The sequence below is a fragment of the Entelurus aequoreus genome, linkage group LG19 (assembly GCF_033978785.1).
Source record: "Entelurus aequoreus isolate RoL-2023_Sb linkage group LG19, RoL_Eaeq_v1.1, whole genome shotgun sequence".
Lineage (NCBI taxonomy): Eukaryota > Metazoa > Chordata > Actinopteri > Syngnathiformes > Syngnathidae > Entelurus > Entelurus aequoreus.
Window position 1 is genome coordinate 15,318,185 of NC_084749.1, and position 12,807 is coordinate 15,330,991.

The window sequence follows — 12,807 nt, forward strand, 5'->3', positions numbered from 1 at the left end:
CGACTGCTTTAGTGATTGTTCTCCACTGTGCTTCTTTCTCGTCATTTATGGTACCTTGTGTAAATTATTCCACCTCAGTAAGCTGCTTTTTAGCCAGAGTTTGTTTGTTGCGGTCTTGTTAGACTCGTAAAGAGTTGCATTATGGATGCTTTGGTTTCGGATGCACTAATAAGTTTTGCAGCATGCAGTCATTAGTTTAACGCCTGTTGCCACAAAACTGAACCACTGACAATACTTTTCTTTCATTTACACACGTCTCATAAGCATTAGTAATCTTTTGTTAAGTGTGTGAATCTCCCTAAGGAAATAAGGGGTAGGGTGGAAGCTACTGGGGGGGGAAAAGTATGCTGGAGCAAGAGGAGAAAAAAATGGTTTTATTTTTTTAGTTGTCTGCAAAAAAAAAGACTTTAATTTATCAATAAAATTGATATATCGCCCAGGCCTTGTTTCTACACCTATTAGGCGTGTGACAGTACAGATAAATAATATTTGGTTTGATACAGAGGCACTGTTTTGTTATCAGCTTTAGTGTGGATTGTCCAGTTTTTTAATGTCATGTCCTCCTCACTGCAGGCCAATTTGCTGTCATCTCACCGCAGTCTGGTTTACAGAGTAGAAACAGTCACTTTGGGAGACCAACCATGTGACCGTGGTGAACATGTCACACTCTTCCTCTTCACTGACTGCCTTGAGGTGAGTCCAGTACTTTTGACATTTATCTAAACCAGCCTTCCCGGCCACTTTTCCAAATGGTTTTATTTAGAGATGTCCGATAATATCGGACTGACGATATTATCGGCCGATAAATGCTTTAAAATGTAATATCGGAACATATCAGTATCGGTTTCAAAAAGTTAAATTTATTACTTTTTAAAACGCCGCTGTACGGAGCAGTACACAGACGTAGGGAGAAGTACAGAGCGCCAATAAACCTTAAAGGCACTGCCTTTGCGTGCCGGCCCAATCACATAATATCTACGGCTTTTCACACACACAAGTGAATGCAAAGCATACTTGGTCTAAAAGGGTGGCCGTATAAACAACTTTAACACTGTTACAAATATGCGCCACACTGTGAACCCACACCAAACAAGAATGACAAACACATTTCGGGAGAACATCCGCACCGTAACACAACAGAAAAGAACAAATACCCAGAACCCCTGGCAGCACTAACTCTTCCGGGACGCTACAATATACACACCCCGCTACCCCCCCACCTCAACCCCGCCCACCTCAAACTCCTCATGCTCTCTCAGGGAGAGCATGTCCCAAATTCCAAGCTGCTGTTTTGAGGCATGTTAAAAAAAATAATGCACTTTGTGACTTCAATAATAAATATGGCAGTGCCATGTTGGTATTTTTTCCCATAACTTGAGTTGATTTATTTTGGAAAACCTTGTTACATTGTTTAATGCATCCAGCGGGGCATCACAACAAAATTAAACATAATAATGTGTTAATTCCACGACTGTATATATTGGTATCGATTGATATCGGAATCGGTTATTAAGAGTTGGACAATATCAGAATATCGGCCATTATCGGACATCTAGTTTTATTCAAGAGACAAAGCAGTCGTCGGCAACATGATTTGCACGGATCTTGAACCGTTTTCCAAATCAGAATAATGCAACGACTTTTTAAAATAGAGCTTCCAGTTACACATTCTCGTTGTTACGGTGATCCAAGGAAGTGTGTCAAAGCTGCTCCCATAAGACAAGGATTTGATATAAACACCGCTTCCTTCAAGGAAACCATTTGTATGGGTTATTTTCCTGTAATCTACAGTCAGTTTTAAGTAGATGTTCTTAATACATTCATATTTAAATGTTGTGGATTTTGAAGAGACATTTAAAACCCCTTAAGCAGAATCCATTTTCGTCACAGTTTTAATTAATATAATAATCCATCCATCCATCTATTTTCCGGGTCGCGGGGGCAGCTGTCTAAGCAGAGATGCCCAGACTTCCTCTAGTTCCACAGGGGGGGGACCGAGGCGTTCCCAGGCCAGCTGTGAGACATAGTGCCTCCAACGTGTCCTCGGTCTGCCCCGAGGTCTCCTCCCGGCTGGACATTCCCGAAACACCTCACCAGGGAGACGTTCAGGAGGCATCAGTAGTAAATGCCCGAGCCATCTCAGCTGGCTCCTCTCGATGTGCAGGAGCAGCGGCTCTACTTTGAGTCTCTCTCGCTTGTATTTGCAACCTTGTTCTTTTGGTCATTACCCAAAGCTCGTGACCGTAGGTGAGGGTAGGAATGTAGACTGACCAGTAAATCAAGAGCTTCGCCTTCTGGCTCAGCTCCTTCTTTACCACAACAAACAATTGACTGCATCACTGCAGCCACAACAGACCAACAACATCCAGAGCCTTGTAATTGATATAAATCCTTGCTAATCTATAAGATTGTAAATGGTAACGACTTTTCCCTCATTTAGATTGGACTATACCCTGTTGTCATAGCAACCATAAAAAAGCATTGATTTCAGTGACCAAATGTGAATAATTGTTTTTTCCGCTATGCAGATTGCTAGGAAGCGACACAAAGTCATCAATACTTTTAAGAGTCCACTGGGACAAACAAGACCTCCACCTCCCCTAAAGCACATCACTTTGATGCCGCTTTCACAAATCCGAAGAGTTCTGGACCTGCAGGACACAGAGGGTAAGATGACCTCATGCGAACACTGCAGTATACACAAGGAAACAAAGAAAGATGGTTCCAGAGTAGGGATTTAACTAACTCATTATTATTGGGACCAATATTATCACGGGTATCATTATTGTCATATGATTGAGCTTAAAAAGTGCAAGTGAAATTAAAACATTTTTTTTATATTGTACAAAGGTTTATTTATGTCAGCAATTCAACATAAAATGTGAAACTAAAAAATATAAACTCATTACATGCAAAGTGAGATATGTTAAAAGGGAACTGCATTTTTTATTTTTTTATTTTGCCCATCATTCACAATCATTATGACAGACATGATGATGGATGGATTTTTTTTAATGCATTCTAAAGGTCTACTGAAATTATTTTTTTAAATTTAAACGGGGATAGCAGATCCATTCTATGTGTCATACTTGATCATTTTGTGATATTGCCATATTTTTGCTGAAAGGATTTAGTAGAGAACATCGACGATAAAGTTCGCAACTTTTGGTCGCTGATAAAAAAGCCTTGCCTGTACCGGAAGTAGCGTGACGTCGCAGGTTGAAGGGCTCCTCACATTTCCCCATTGTTTACACCAGCAGCGAGAGCGATTCAGACCGAGAAAGCGACGATTACCCTATTAATTTGAGCGAGGATGAAAAATTTGTGGATGAGGCACGTGAGAGTGAAGGACTAGAGTGCAGTGCAGGACGTATCTTTTTTCGCTCTGACCGTAACTTAGGTAAAAGGGCTCATTGGATTCCACACTTTCTCCTTTTTCTATTGTGGATCACGGATTTGTATTTTAAACCACCTCGGATACTATATCCTCTTGAAAATGAGAGTCGAGAACGCAAAATGGACATTCACAGTGACTTTTATCTCCACGATAATACATCGGTGAAGCACTTTAGCTACTGAGCTAACGTGATAGCATCGTGCTTAAATGCAGATAGAAACAAAAGAAATAAGCCCCTGACTGGAAGGATAGACAGAAGATCAACAATACTACTATCAGGAGACACCGAACCAAACACTGGACCTGTAACTACACGGTTAATGCTGTGCCGCCTGTCGAAGCCTAGCAATGCTGTTGCTAACGACGCCATTGAAGCGAACTTAGCTACGGGACCTCGTCAGAGCTATGATAAAAACATTAGCGCTCCACCTACACCAGCCCTCATCTGCTCATCAACACCCGTGCTCACCAGCGTTCCAGCGATCGACGGCGCGACGAAGGACTTCACCCGATCATCGATGCGGTCGGCGGCTAGCCTCGGATAGCGCGTCTGCTATCCAACTCAAAGTCCTCCTGGTTGTGTTGCTGCAGCCAGCCGCTAATACACCGATCCCACCTACAGCTTTCTTCTTTGCAGTCTTCATTGTTCATTAAACAAATTGCAAAAGATTCACCAACACAGATGTCCAGAATACTGTGGAATTTTGCGATGAAAACAGAGCTGTTTGTATTGTGATACAATGTGTCCGAATACTTCCGTTTCAACCATTGACGTCACGCACAAATGTCATCATACATAGACGTTTTCAACCGGAAGTTTCCCGGGAAATTTAAAATTGCACTTTATAAGTTAACCCGGCCGTATTGGCATGTGTTGCAATGTTAAGATTTCATCATTGATATATAAACTATCAGACTGCGTGGTCGGTAGTAGTGGGTTTCAGTAGGCCTTTAAATATTAAATACATTTGATCAAAAGTCCGCTTACAATGGAGCCTATAAGAGCCGTTAAATTCTGCCTATAGAGCCCCTAAAAAAACACCAAACACTTCTGTTAGGGTGTTATATAAATGATGTAAGTATATATGTAATGTACCGTAGTAACTGGCACATTTAAAGTATTCATATTTACGTATTTTGATCATTTTAAGTATACGTGGCGCATTAATTTCAAAAACACATCACAATGTTTGCTTTTTTTTTTCTTCATCACTGATTATTAGTCACTGCAGACTTTATGACAGCCAACAAAGATAATGAAACAGCACTTACTGTATAAGGTCCGCTGACATTAGGATTCCGACTGCTAGGATGTTTATATACTCCCATGTATGTGGGCTCTGTACCGAGGATGTCGTTGTGGCTTGTGCAGCAATTTGAGACACTTGTGATTTAGGGCTATATAAATAAACATTGATTGATTGATTGATATAAAGAATGTTTCATAATCATCGCGAAGAAACCGGGTGGGGAAACGAGCACTTTTCGTGTCATCTATGTCAGTTCCAGGTCCTAAATGGCTGTCAATGTGTCCCAACTTGTCGGATTATATTGTCAGCAATCTACTTTTCAGGTGAGAGGCAGGATTTATGATATAGAAGGAAGCAAGGAAGCAGCAGACCACTCAATGATGTAAACGTAGGCACTCAAGCTGGTGATCACGGCGCCGCTATTAGTAGTTTGTCTGCATTGGCGCTTATAATAACATCACTAATACTTGGTTAATATTCAAGTCACGATGTGTAAATGGAGTATTGTTGGCGCTTTTTGAAAGGTTATTAATCAGATTTTATGGGCGGAATAATGGAGCTCCCATTGGCTCTGCTTTTCTTTTGTTATAATTTTGATGATCATGACTTACGGTTTTTGAAAAACCCACATTTTCTTAGTTTCAATTCAAGGGTTTCATAAAATGAAGCAATAATCATCAAAATTATATCAAAAGAAGGTTTGAAATATCTTGAGTTGCATGTTATGAGCAAATGCCAATTGCTGGAATAAACGAAACTACAATGTATTTATTTTAACACTGTGTAATTGTATGTACGATTAGTTTTCCTCGATTTTTGAGTCCCTCTTTTGCAGTATATGTAATTAGTATTTATTTTTCTAATCCTCCTGACTCAAGACTTGATAATAATCTTTGTGATTAACCCATGGATTCGTATCCTTTTACAAGGTTATCCTGTTAAACTGTATGTAGGTTAGATATAATTATTGAATATAATTGAAATCAAAAGTAAGACTAGTAATTCAGTGTTAATATGAGTAGGCCCAGGGCCTGTTCTGTAATGGAAAATTTGGGCCCGTAGATCAAAAATGTTTATAAATAAAATAAACGCACAAAATTATTTCTTGGCAAAATAAACATTAAATATAATTCTGACTTTTTAAGCGCTATATTATTTGTATTTGATGATCTAAATATGTTTGTCTACATCTGTTTTAATTTGTAACAGTTTCAATATGTTTTTAATGGTGTAGGCAAAACGAGTGTTGCATGTCCGGTTTATGTTGTGGCATCGGGGTTCACGTCCTGTTGTAAATACTGCTGTCATATTCCTCCAAGTAGAGAATCGATCACTCTGTTCTAAGAGAGCACAGCTTGTAGGTTCAATGTGCACAATTTAATAGCTTAGAAACTCATTCAGCAATGTGTTTGTATAATGTCAGTTTAGATTGGGGTATGATGTTTCTTAATGGGGAAAGAGCATTTAAAGTACCTGTAGAATGAAAAATCAAGTTGACTTTATACGCTTAATTGTGTTTCATTGTATCCATTAAACCATATCCATATTCTGTCTGATCTGGATAAAGCTCTTGTACAACAAAAGCAAGTTGTGACATTTGGCCTGAGTACCATCTCCAAACTGAATGCCTGGTACCAAAGACTGATTGCGGAGTAGACATTCCTCCAAGGCGTCGCCTTGGAATGATTGGTAGCCTACCCTTTCAGCACATTAGGAACTATAGGTTGTCGTCCACAGATTTGCAGTCAGAAGTTGCAAGACTATTTGGAACACAACTTTCTGCTGACACAATCCAGAAGTGTGTGCATGCAGTCAATCTCCAGGCTTATAGAGCTGCCATGACTGCCCTTCTCAATCACTTCCCCATCCGGCCTGTTTGCAGTTGTTTCATACTACAAAATACCCCAAGCAGCTTCTTAGCCTTAAAGCCAATGCTTAATTTTAGATTTTAAGAGTTTAAGATATTTGATTACTATATATATATGTATATATACATATATTATATTATATTATTATTACCGGTAATATGTATAGATAGATAGTACTTTATTGATTCCTTCAGAAGAGTTCCCTCAGGAAAATTTAAAAAAAAAATTTAAAAAATGACCACATATATATGATTACTACTTACAATTGTGTTCTGTCTGTCTTCCTTCAGAATGTGTGAACGCATTTGCTTTAGTTGTTCGCCCGCCGACTGAACAGGAGAACATGTTGTTCAGCTTCCAGTTGGTTGGAGAGGACACTGTGAAAAGTGCCTGGCTTCTAACACTTTGCCGCCATGTCGCCAACACCATCTGCCGGGCTGATGCGGTAACGTACAAAAATACAAAAGAAATGTGAAAACTGTCTTACAAAGTAGTCTTATATATAACTAAACAAAAGCAAAAACTACTCATTTAGATCCTTTGGTTTTTGCCCTCCAAGTCCTCTTATGTCAAGGGACGTATTAAGTTTGTAAATATTACCAAAAAAAACAACAAAAATATTTTGAGAAAATGAAAATATAGATCTAATCACTTTAGTATCGATCGTATACAGATATTATCCTTGGTATCATCACTACCAATTTATGGATCGATCCGCCCTTTTACGTGTACTGACTGCAACAATGCTTATACACCAACAGTTGTTGTTATATTATCCTCTCTCTGGACTCCTATTACGTAATCTACTTGTTAATTTTCTGTTAAGAATTGCTTACTTTCTGCTGCAACATGCTTCTATCTACACTTCTTAAACTTTACTTGGCACTTATGTGTTTAGCTATTAGCATGCATACTCCTGGCTAGCCTCATCCTCAAGCTATATACTTGTTAATGATACTTACGATACTAAGAAATGTAGATTATGTGCACCAATGGAAGTGACGATTATTAGCTTGGGGGAGCGGCTCCACACTGTGTATGAAGACATACAGTTAGCAGCTAGCTGCCTGTCACCTGGAGGATCAAAAAATAAATAGTGTCAGACATAGGTAATTGGCGTTTTTTTTTTTTATAGGGCTTTGAAATGGATTAATCGGCAATGGCCATTACGTACTTTTTCACAGATCTTGGCTGACACTAATCGGTGGCACATCAATTATAATAATAATAATAATAATACACTTCATCACCTGCAGCATAAACCTTTCTTTAAATATTTATACGTTCTTAGCAAAGCTACATGGGTTGTTTTTTGCCTGTTTGAAAAATAAAACATTTTAAATGTCAACCAAAATCGTCTGGGTTTTTTGCGTATGCAAAGATTTGTTGAAAAATCGGAGATAATATTGCTGTTATAGAAAAATAACAGTAATTATTGAACTGATGAAAAATAAATATTATAATATTTGAGTTTTTCTACAAGAACCTGAGACCGAGGACATTAAGTGAATGGCTGTATGGCACTGATGCAATAATATTGCTTGTTGACGATCAAATATTTATAAAAAAATACACTGTTTAGTTAATGACTATAGCAACTTTAACGCAAGTGATTGACTTATCTGACTATGTAAATATTGATCTCATCGAAGACATGAGATCATGGGTAGCATTTTATTTGACTGTATAGTTCTCTGGATTCAAGTGAATTTCTAATGAGTTACTTACACTGGGTCAGTGTTGCATCATGAATACAAATGAAATGATGCATGTTCCAACCTACATTGCAGTAAGGAGGGGGTTGGGGAAAGTCCAAAGATATTGCATTGTATTGCATGAGTATAGGAAAGCAAGGGAGGTGTAATCTTTTTTTTATCATTTACCGCAGCAGTTTTAGCAAAGCATCTTTTATTTTTAACTTATAAATTAACAACTGGAAGTAATAATTCATTCCAAGATGCAATCTATTTTTTCTCTCAACAGGGTGACTTGATTAAAAACACAGACCCAGATTCATTACAGGTCAATACCAAAGATATGGACAGCACCCTGAGCAAAGCCTCAAGAGCCATCAAGAAAACCTCCAAAAAGGTAAAAGCAAAGTCATTATTGATTTCAAATAAGAGGCGATGCATTGTGTGCTGTGGCACAATAGCCACTCAATTTCTCTGCAAAAAAATACCAGACCATCTTCTGAAGTACTTAACTCAGACAATTGATTTTAATCTTAGTGATGACAGACACTTTGGATAGCTAATGAAATTGAAAACATTGATATATTGATATCCAATGCGCCTATAAAGCCCTCTAAAAACATCCAAAACCACTAACAATACTCCATTTACATGTCAAGACTTGAATTTTAACAAAGTATTAGCAACATTGGTTTTAGAAGAGCTAACGCCGAGGAACAACGTTTAGTAATATGGCGCCTTGATTACAGAGAGGCAACGTAGCTTATGCAGCTATTGACATACTGCTGCGCTGCTGCGTCACTTCTATGTTGGTAAAAGTGCGTGTTAGATTATAAATTATGCCTCTCACTTGTGGCCATAAACCGAGAGATTGGTCAACTTTGTCTTTCAACATAGACCTGAAGACATTGTGAAGAGGACATGACAAGATGCTTGTTTGCTACCAACATTTTTTTACTTGAGTCAGGATGTTGTGATGGATGATTGTTTTATTTTGTTTGTAGTTTGTATTTCTTGTTTCGCACTTAATAATACTGCTACATGATGTTTAGTGTTTTACTATAGCATGATCATCTTGTAAAACTTGTACTTTATCCTCCATGTATATTCAAGCTAAAAAAATATAGGTTCTGGATCACCACTTGTCCCAAAGTATTCTTCGTTGACTCTAATGAAGTCTGCCATGATTAGTATTTTTTGTTGTTGTTGAAGGAGATAGCGAACGTTGTGAGGCGCTCGGTGAAATTAATGCACCGCCCAAATATTTCGGTAATGCACGTACAGTCATGGCCAAAAATATTGGCACCCCTGAGTTTCTGTCAGATAATGCACCACTTCTCCCAGAAAATTGCTGGAATTACAAATGCTTTGGTATTCACATATTTATTTATTTTGTTTGCATTGGGACAACACAAAAAACAAAACAAAAAGCCACAGAGCTCCAAAAATGGACTGGACAAAATTATTGGCACCGTTTCAAAATTGTAAGAAATAGTTGTACTCTAAGCATGTGATGCTCCTTTAATTTATAATTCAACTCACCTGTAGCAAGTAACAGGTGCTGGCAATATAGAAATCACATTTGCAGCCAGTTAAAATGGAGAAAAGTTGACTCAACCTTTGTGTTGTGTGTACCACACTGAGCATGGAGAAAAGAAAGAAGAGCAAAGAACTCTCAGAAGATTTGAGAACCAAGATTGTGGAAAAGCATGGACAATATTAAGGCTACAAGTCCATCTCCAGAGATCTAAATATTCCTGTGTCTACTGTGCGCAATGTCATCAAGAAGTTTAAAGCCCATGGCACTGTAGCTAACCTCCCTGGACGTGGACGGAAGAGAAAAATTTATGAAAGACTGCTAAGAAGGATTGTAAGAATTGTGGATAAAGAACCTCGATCCACTTCCAAACAAATTCAAACTGACCTGCAGACAAAGGGTACAACACTGTCAGCTCGCACTATCCGTCGCCATCTCAATGAAAACGGACGCTATGATAGGAGACCCAGGAGGACCCCGCTGCTGACACAGAGACATAAAAAAGCAAGACTGGAGTTTGCACAAACTTACTTGAGGAAGCCGAAATCACATAAAAAAGCAAGACTGGAGTTTGCACAAACTTACTTGAGGAAGCCGAAATCCTTCTGGGAGAACGTCCTGTGAAAAGATGAGACTAAAGTGGAGCTTTTTCGTAAAGCACATCATCACACTGTTTACAGAAAAAAAAATGAGGCCTTTAAAGAAAAGAACACCACAACTACAGTCAAACATGGTGGAGGTTCACTGATGTTTTGGGGTTGCTTTGCTGCTTCTGGTACCGGATCCCTTGGCTGTGTGCATGGCATCATGAAATCTGAGGACTACCAAAGAATTTTGGGGCAAAATGTAGGGCCCAGTGTCAGAGAGCTGGGTCTCCGTCAGAGGTCATGGGTCCTCCAGCAGGACAAGGACCCAAAGCATACTTCAAAAAGCACAGAAATATGGCTTAAGACAAAGCGCTGGAGAGTTCTGAAGTGGCCATCAATGAGTCCAGATCTAAATCCTATATAACATCTGTGGATAGATTTAAAAACAGCAGTTGGGAGAAGGCACCCTTCAAATCTGAGAGACCTTAAGCAGTTTGAAAAAGAGTGGTCCAAAATTCCGGTAGCAAGGTGTAAGAAACTCATTGATGGTTACAGGAAGCGATTGAGTTCAGTTATTTTTTCCAAAGGGTTTTCTACAAAATATTAAGTTGAGGGTGCCAATAATTGTGTACAATCCATTTTTTGGGTTGTGTGTAAAATAAAATCAGATTTGGCTTCTTTTTTCTTTTTTTTTCTTTTTTGTGTGTGTTGTTCCAATGCAAACAAAATAAATAAACATGTGAATACCAAAGCATTTGTGATTTCAACAATTTTCTGAGAGACATGGTGCATTATCTGACAGAAATGCAGGGGTGCCAATATTTTTGGCCATGACTGTATGTGGACATAATTTTTTTGGTTGTGTAGACCAACACAACATTTTTCTCTTCAAGACCCTGTTTTCCACCTAAGAGGACATCATACTGCCAATTAGTGGTGGAGGGGTTCCCCCCCACATCTGCGGCCCCCTCAAAGGTTTCTCATTACGCCCATTGGGTTCCTTGATGTCGTTGCGGCTTGTGCAGCCCTTTGAGACACTTGTGATTAAGGGCTATATAAATAAACTTTGATTGATTGAATGATATATGTATACCCATGTGTGTGTGTGTGTGTGTGTGTGTGTGTGTGTGTGTGTGTGTGTGTGTGTGTGTGTGTGTGTGTGTGTGTGTGTGTGTGTGTGTGTGTGTGTTTAAAATAAATGTGTATATGTATATATTTGTATGTATGTATGTATGTGTATATATATATATATACAGTGGGGCAAAAAAGTATTTAGTCAGCCACCCATTGATTGTCAATGGGTGGCTGACTAAATACTTTTTTGCCCCACTGTATATATATATATACTGTGTGTGTGTGTGTGTGTGTGTGTGTGTGTGTGTGTGTGTGTGTGTGTGTGTGTGTGTGTGTGTGTGTGTGTGTGTGTGTGTGTGTGTGTGTGTGTGTGTGTGTGTGTGTGTGTGTGTGTGTATATACTGTGTGTGTGTGTGTATATATATATATATACTGTATGTACATATAGATATACATACTGTATGTGTATATATATGTGTATATATATTACTGTATGTGTATATATATATACATACTGTATGTATATGTATATATATTACTGTATGTATATATATACTGCATGTGTGTATATATATATATATATATATACACACATGCAGTATATATATACATACAGTGTGATTAAGGGCTATATAAATAGACTTTGATTGATTGAATGATATATGTATACTCGTGTGTGTGTGTGTTTGTTTAAAATAAATGTGTATATGTATATATTTTTATGTGTATATATATATATACTGTGTGTGTGTGTGTATATATATACTGTGTATATATATACATATATATTGTGTGTATATATATATATATACTGTGTGTGTATGTATATATATATATATGTATATATATATATATATATATATATATATATATATATATATATTAGGGCTGCAACAACTAATCGATTAAATCGATTAAAATCGATTATAAAAATAGTTGCTGATTAATTTAGTCATTGATTCGTTGGATCTATGCTATGCGCAGAAGCTTTTTAAAAAAAAAAAAAAAAATAATATTTTTATTTAATTTTTTTAAATAAACCTTTATTTATAAACTGCAACATGTACAAACAGCTGAGAAACAATAATCAAAATAAGTATGGTGCCAGTATGCTGTTTTCAATAAAATACTGGAAAGGATAGAAATGTAGTTTGTCTCTTTTATCCGATTATTAATCGATTAATCGAAGTAATAATCGACAGATTAATCGATTATCAAATTAATCGTTAGTTGCAGCCCTAATATATATAGATATATATATATACATACGGTATGTATGTATATATATATATATATATATATATATATATATACATACGGTATGTATGTATATATATATATATATATATATATATATATATATATATTACTGTATGTGTATATATACTGTATGTGTATAT

The 12,807-nt window shown here is 37.4% G+C and overlaps 1 protein-coding gene and 1 long non-coding RNA gene across 5 annotated transcripts in view; one reads left to right on the forward strand and one right to left on the reverse strand.

The window, feature by feature from the left end:
- The window catches only part of LOC133635149 (uncharacterized), a 110,073-nt gene that overhangs the window by 44,437 nt on the left and 52,829 nt on the right, over positions 1 to 12,807 (reverse strand). The gene's annotated exons all lie outside the window — the stretch shown is intronic.
- The window catches only part of ect2 (epithelial cell transforming 2), a 66,833-nt gene that overhangs the window by 37,838 nt on the left and 16,188 nt on the right, over positions 1 to 12,807 (forward strand). For all 4 annotated transcript variants that reach the window (XM_062027985.1, XM_062027983.1, XM_062027987.1 and 1 more), the window contains exons 20-23: positions 574 to 693; positions 2,529 to 2,667; positions 6,806 to 6,960; positions 8,499 to 8,606. In XM_062027985.1, the coding sequence (XP_061883969.1) occupies positions 574 to 693; positions 2,529 to 2,667; positions 6,806 to 6,960; positions 8,499 to 8,606 (522 nt within the window). The remainder of the gene's footprint in view (positions 1 to 573; positions 694 to 2,528; positions 2,668 to 6,805; positions 6,961 to 8,498; positions 8,607 to 12,807) is intronic.